This window comes from Ananas comosus, linkage group 3, assembly GCF_001540865.1.
Source record: "Ananas comosus cultivar F153 linkage group 3, ASM154086v1, whole genome shotgun sequence".
Classification (NCBI taxonomy): Eukaryota; Viridiplantae; Streptophyta; class Magnoliopsida; order Poales; family Bromeliaceae; genus Ananas; species Ananas comosus.
In genome coordinates, this window is record NC_033623.1 from 554,557 (window position 1) to 562,170 (window position 7,614).

The 7,614-nt window shown below is 34.6% G+C and overlaps 1 protein-coding gene across 1 annotated transcript; it reads right to left on the minus strand.

Moving 5' to 3' along the window:
- Window positions 1,774-2,795, minus strand: LOC109707396. The gene is made up of 2 exons (XM_020228633.1): window positions 2,332-2,795; window positions 1,774-2,145 (listed from the first exon to the last, which is right to left on the minus strand). Exons 1-2 carry the CDS (start codon window positions 2,755-2,757, stop codon window positions 1,774-1,776), a joined length of 798 nt encoding a protein of 265 aa, XP_020084222.1. The 5' UTR covers window positions 2,758-2,795.

The following is a 7,614-nucleotide window of genomic DNA, read 5'->3' on the forward strand; positions in this document are numbered from 1 at the left end:
TATCCTTAAAAAAGTGATGATACAATTTATGTATTTAAGATCTAGAGTCTAGATCTTATTTTAAATAGTTTAGAAAATTTACTAACAAAAATTTAGTCGATTTGGACTTTTCTATACTGAACGAGCGAACCATATCGGCCATTAAAATTACTGATTTTGTGATCCTTTGATTGTTCAGTTAGTGATGTCAAAAAATTGATTTCTAGATAATTTAGATAGTCTAGATCATATTAACAGTACTGATTGTTCATTTGGAAGCTCTATCATAAAAAATAAGTCGATAGTAAACCGAATCGTTTGCTACCAATAATAGCTCAGCTCTCAAAATATATACAAAATGCAACGTATATGCATCATCTACCACCCACACAAAGGTATCTTTATGAGATAGGGCCTTTCTGATTGGCATTCTTGTCGTGCTTTTATTTTCTTAAGCATAAATTCTATGTGATTGATCGAATGTGTCGGTTGAGTGAATTCATGTTTTCGTTAGTTAGCTTGCGATGTCTCTTAATGCAAGTACAATAACAATATCTCCTTTTGAGAAGCAAAAATTTCACCACTCTATATATATCCATGCTTTTTCTTGTTAAATAAACTCCGTAGAGATATAGATTGCGAGCAAACCGCTAACCACCACCACCGTGCACTCGATCACATAGAATTTGTGTTTAAGAAAATAAAAACAAGGAAAGCTCCAAAAACGAGGCCAAGCTAAACTAGCTAGTTTAGGCACTGTTACGTTCATCGATCCATAGCCCCTTTAATTAGCTCCTTATATAACAAGTTACATGTATTAGATACCAAACCTGCATATATGAAAAACAAATAATTAATTACTAATTGACACTATTATGCAACAAATATATACGAGTCGAACTAGAATATTTTTAAAAGATTCACTCTTGGATCTATTGGGCTATTCCACTTACAAAAAATGAAAGCACATGAATAATAACAATTTTAAATGTACTACAATACAATTCTATACTATATATATATAGAACTAGACTGGAATACTATCAACAGCACTAAGCTAATGGTGCTATTAGATTTTCGGCCATTGGATGAAAAAATATACGGTTAGTAAGAACGATATGAATCCCTTAGGACTAAGTGAGTTACTGATTTAATAGTATAATTTAACGAATGAAAATAGTCAAAGGGTTAAATCTAACAGCAAAAAACTTGATAGAATCAAACACTTGGTGCTATTATAGTATTCCAGTCGGACTCTCTCTCTATATATATAAACCATCTACTATTCTATCAACAATAATTAGAATGGCGCCCTTTGTCCTACGAAATTATGTTGAATGATCAGAGATCCAAACTATGCACTACCTGAAGAATCAAATTTAATTAGTATGTTTTATGTTCAAAATTAAGACTTTAAAATCGATGGCATTTTACTCTGTAAGAATTTTCAATTTGTTTGTTTTACAGTGTAAGTAGGACGATCCAAATTGATTGAATCTAGCAAAATTAAAAATCACATTCGAACAATCCATCACGACGTTGAAATAAAAAATGCTAGCTAACCTTTATTTTCGCCTATTTATTTGTGATGGTATATTACGTAATAATTTTTTAAAATTATAAAATATAATTTTGGGACATTTGAAATGAATAATGTTTCATCATTATTGCTCATTGGTTTTAACCATTCGTAATCGAAAAACGATTTGATAGGACGAAAGACGTTGAGATAATATTGCGGTAGTGTACAGTTAAATAAATGATTTACCGTGTTCATCGTATGTAGTCATGCATCTAAGTGGCTCCGCGGTCGGCGAGGGTGGCGGAGGATTTGAGAATCAGCTCCTCCGAGAAGCGGCGGCGGAGTTCGGATTCTTGTCGCTGGAGCTTGAGGTGGTCGTAGTGCTTCTTGATGAAGCTCTCCACCCCCACCGCCGCCTCGTCGAAATTCCTACCATCCCTCCTCCCTTCCCTACACGTCGCCGACTTCCGCAGCACTGCCGCCCCCGCCTCCACCCCCCTTTCCAGCCGCCGCTCCCACGTCTCGCTCTTCGTCAGCACCGGCCTCCTCGCCTGCTCCACCGCACTCTTCTGCACTATCGCGCCCCACGTATCGTCAAAGGACGCGTCATCGACTGCATCATTCTCGGTCTCTGCGTACTCTGCCTGCAGCACCATAGGGTAAAATTAGCTAGCATACTATCTGCTTCATTCATTAAGTAAATAAACAAGACAACAAAACTAAGACAAATGCCTCATCGAAAAAAGGAAAAGTTGATATAGTGATTTTAACAGTTCAGATTTTTAGAGACATACGATTATTTCATGAAATGAACATATGTAGGTACGTACCCTTCTTGTCGATTCTACGTGATCCTCTTTTCTTGTCGATTCTACGTGATCTGAAGAGGAGTAAACTCTCATCTTGAACTCGAACTCGGGGACGGACGGGACATCGTGCCAGGCACCGTCGATGTCGGGAGGAGGGAGCAGTGCTGGCGGTGGTATCGGCGGCTCGTGGTCGAGACGGTGGTTGCTGGCGGCGGCGGTGGCGCCGGAGAGCCTCCAGACGGCGAAAATGATGAGGTTGGCGGCGAGCCAGCGGGCGCGAGGGGACGACCGGAGGACGAAAAGGAGGGAGTAAGAAAGGAGGAGAGCGGCGGCGGAGGAAACCACGAGCAGGCCAGCGATCTTCGCGGCCCAGATTGTGGTGCCGAGGCGGCTGCCTGCAGTGTTCTTGGGCCGAGATAGAGTGCAGAAAGATGTCATGGCCTCCATGCAAGTTATGTGAGGTGAAAATGGTCTCAAATGGTAATAGTGGGGAGAGAGAGCGAGTAATACGTGTGTGTATATATATATATATATATATATATAGAGAGAGAGAGAGAGAGAGAGAGAGAGAGAGAGAGAGGGTTGTGGAGTATAAGGTTGTTCGGTGGATTTGGAAGGGGAATTAATAGGGGAGGAGGGGGTGAGTGAATTGAATTTGATACCGTTGCCGCATCCGTGGACTCCCCAAACACATTGGCTTTTTATATTTTAAAAAAGAGATAATTATCTATATACCCCTAAAAATTTTAGAAATATCTTTTTATTCCTTTTTTTTTTCTTTTTAATATACCCCTCATATGTTTTTTCATTATTTCAAAATACCCCTACAGTTATCATCCGTTAAGTTAACTTGGATTAAACATGAGTTAAATATCTATCACAGTTAAAAAAAATTAAAATACTAATTTTGCTCTTAACTTAAGGACAAATAAGAAATGTTGGTAACGGTAAAAGAATATATTTGAAAAGACCAAAAGTCAAAATACTTTTTATGTCCCAGACTTAAGAACAAATGAGAGAAGTCAGTGATGGTGGAAGGATATATTTGAAAGTCTGAAACTTTTCAGGGTATATAAGCAATTGCCCTTTTAAAAAATTAAAATATTTTTAATTTTTTTAATATTATAAAATAAATGATAATAATTCTAATTAGGCATAAATGACTTGATAATTGGTGTCTGAGATTTCGTATTCTCAAATCCGGCTCTTCTTATATAGTGAACTTTACTGCTCGTATATATATGAACATGATAGAGAATTTTTTCTTAAAAAGAATTATTTAAGATTTATTCTCTTTTTCTATTATTTTTTTAATTTTATTTGATCTTTTTGTCGTCAGGTGTTCAAAAAAGCTCTGTCAATCTTCATCACGATCATACTTATAGGAGAGAATTTCGGTCGTAGTTTGGAATGGTATTTTCGGTTAATCCTACAGGAAGAACGGGAATATATCTTAGTATAGTGCTATGCACGCTTCCGGATTGAGTGGGTGTTCACTTCCTTTTCTTCAACAATTTTAGGATTTTTCTTCGAGTTGTTTCATATTTCTAGCAAAATAGCTTGCTATCGTTTTTCGAAAAAAAAGAAAAATACCCTAGAATCTTTAACGCCGATTTTTATTATTTTTTTACGCTGTTAGACGAGAAAAAATATAAAATATTTTAAATTTTTTAGATTCTTCGAAACATGAAAGTGAATGTGCTCGTACAACTTAATTTCAAATTAGTCCTCATATATAGAGAGTTCTGATACATTATTATTATTCTTTATTAAATTGAAGATGCCTGTAGATCAAACACATATACATATATGTTTTATTGTGTGAAAAACAAAACATTAGTTATATATTGTTCTTCAAGTCAAATTAAACTAATAAGCATCTTCACTAAACCACTATCCACATAAAGGAGTGTGTTAACTAACATGTACAAGAACCAAAATGATACATATATATAGTTTTGTCCCAACTTGATAGTAAAGCAATCAAGTGATGTGTATCCCATTATTGATGGTCCATCACATGATCCCAACCATGATTAATTTATTTACATGATCACCCCTTGAACATTAAATCTAAATATTTAGAAGGCCTCTTTCATACACAAAACTACAAGAAAAAGTACCTCTACATGAAGAAGATCATATTAAGGAAACATATATAATAAAAGTATTATTATTTTCTCTAATTTCTGTCCCCTAGTACATGCATGTACCAACCTTTATTTATATACAATCATTCCAAATTGCCCAAACCACAAACTTTGTCCTACTTACTCTAATAACTTATCCAATTTCTTTTCTTTTTTTCTTTTTTTATCATCCCTGTTTAATATAGTTGGTTGATATTTCGAATGCTGATCATCAGAAATTTAATCCTTCACTAATATATTTATTAATAGAGTGATCGAGTTTGCAACTTACGCTTACTCTGAAAAGGTAATTTGGATGAGGCTTTAGGACTAGTTCAAAAAACAGGGGAAAAGAAAAAGGAGAAAATTTTCTCCTTGTGAATTTAAAACAACCGTTGTACTCTAAAAGCTTAAGCTGTTAGAGAACGGTATTTTAAACATTTTTATATTTAACACTTTCCCTCCTTACATCTGGGCTCGAGACTTTTTTTGTCGGCCCATGACGTGAGCTTGAATTAAATGGGAGGAAATTAATATGCTAGGAGCCTGGCATGACTCGAACTCAGAACCTGCTGCTCTGATATCATGTAAAACAACCATTGTACTCTAAAAGCTTAAGCTGTTAGAGAACGGTGTTTTAAACATTTTTATATTTAACAGTGAACCCTAAAATCCAAAAATTTCCTCATCTCATTTGGAGCCCATCTCATATTGAATATGTAAAGCACTAAAAAGATTCTCTTCCTCCTCCCACTTTTACCTATTTTATATAGGTAAAAAATATAATGGGACACCCCAACTATGTATATACCATTTTTTTAAAAATAGAACTTTCAACTAATTTATTTATTTATTTTTTAAAAAAATTGATTCTATCCACTTTTCAAATTTGAGTTGTCAATTTGCTAAAACTAATGGCTCAGTTAGCTATCATCGGTTAAAGAGTTTATAACAATCAAATTTAATAGCATCACAATTAAATGTAATAACACTTTCAATTTTATTCATATATATATAAAAAGAAGATAAAAGTCTAAGAAATATTAACATGGAAAGGTTGAGGTACCAGTTTCAGAAGAGCACCAGATATGAAAAATTAGGTAGTTTTCTCCATGGCTATCTAAAGCAAATTCTGATTTATAAAAAAAATTAAATCATTTTTTTTAAGATATGTTTAAAAATTAACATATAACAGTGCATCACAGAGGCCTTTTAATGAGTGTACAGCCACATAGCAGCAACACTACATCATCTTTATCACAAGTCAATCAAAACTCTCCTTTCAAAAAAAAAAAAAAAGTATAACAAAAATATATATAATTTTTTAAATTATGATGGGATAAGTGAACTTTACTCCCCAGACGAACAATTTAATTGATTAAGAACATAGATGTGGTGATATAACCGTCACATTTTAGACATTTTTATCGCCGGTGCGGCGAGCGGCTGACAATTTTGGAGGTTGCAAGGAACCACTACAAATAACAAAAGTTTTTGTAGGGACGAGTCATCATTTCTTTTCCAAAAAAAATATTAAGAAAAATACTTTGCGCACTTAAAAAAGTTTAATAATATTTTATTTACACTAATCCGGTAGATTTTTATCAATCACACAATAATTTTCGTAACTTACACTAACTAAGAATATGAAATTAGGCTTAAATACTTCTAATTAGGGGTGGCATTCCAGCTCGCTGTTCGTGAGCCAGCTCGTGTTCGGCTCGAAATGAGCTCGAGATCGGCTCGCTCGTTTAGTAAACGAGTCGAACACGAGCTGAATTTTTCAGCTCGTTTAATAAACGAGCTGAACACGAGCTGGGGTCAGTCGCTCGGTGTTCGGCTCGATAACAGCTCGAATACATATATTTTATATTTATATAATTTATTTAATTATATTTTTTATAATAAATAATAATTATATATAATATATATTTTTATTATTTAATTTTTAGCAAAATAAAAATATAAATGCGAGTTTAATTATAAAAAAACTCATTTATATGTAAAGTTTCAACTATTAGATCAAAGTCTAATGGATAAGATTTTATAAATTTATTTTTATATATATTTAATCTAATCTTTTTTAATTTATTGTTCGTTAGCCAGCTCGTGAACCAGCTCGTGTTCGGCTCGTTAATAAACGAGCGAACACGAGCTGCATTTTTCGGCTCGATACTTTAACGAGCCAGCTCGTATTCGGCTCGTTTAATAAACGAGCCGAACACGAGCCGACTCCAGCTGCTCGTGGTTCGGCTCGTTTACACCCTACTTCTAATAACACAAGTCATTGATACTATTAGATTTTTTGTTCTTAAATAAAGAAATAAAGTAATCCCTTAAGATTGAGTAGAATTAGTTAAATAGTATAATTTAATGGATGAAAATGACCAAAGATATAAACCTAACAGTAAAAAAATTTAGGAGGTATTAAAAGCATCGTAGATGGACTGACGAATGTGCAGCACTTCGTTTGTCACTGAATTTTAAGAAGTTTTGTTGTGGGTCCCATGGAAGGTTCCGGAAAAAATAAAGCTGTGAAATCGTTTGATATGGCCGGTGCCTTTGGATAGAAGATTAATTGGAGGAGGTGGGGAGATGGGGAGAGTATGGAGGACATGGAAAGGTTGCACGCCAAGCACCATTTTTTTTTGTTTTGTTTTTTTGGTTTTTTTTTGTTTTGGGGCCCCTCCATTTCTATCATGATGTATATGAATCCTTTGTTGATCCCCTCTCTTTCTACTAAAGGTCGCAATAGTGGGACTTACAGTGCTTTTGTATGTGTTTCTCTCTCAGCTTCTGTCCTCGTGCAGAGCACACTAATAAATACAGAATCGTATAACCCGAATAAAAATTCATAATATATCATATAGATATTTCAAGAGAAATACGTACCATGGCATTATATGTATAGAAGTGGCAAAGGACTTGGTGATTGGTACCCGAGATCCCAATTTGCTAATTTTATTTCTAAATAAAATAAACGAAGCGCGGGTAGCGTGCTACCTCTCTCTCTCTCTCAAAAAAAAAAAAAAAAAAAACGATTCTGAATGAGCATTCAAGCTTGAATTTACAAGAGTGCGCCGCCGCATGTAAGCCAAGTTCTTTTAATATTCTAGAATATACAGAGAGCAGAATTGTTAATGTGTTAGCAAATTCACATATTGTTTTGAACTGT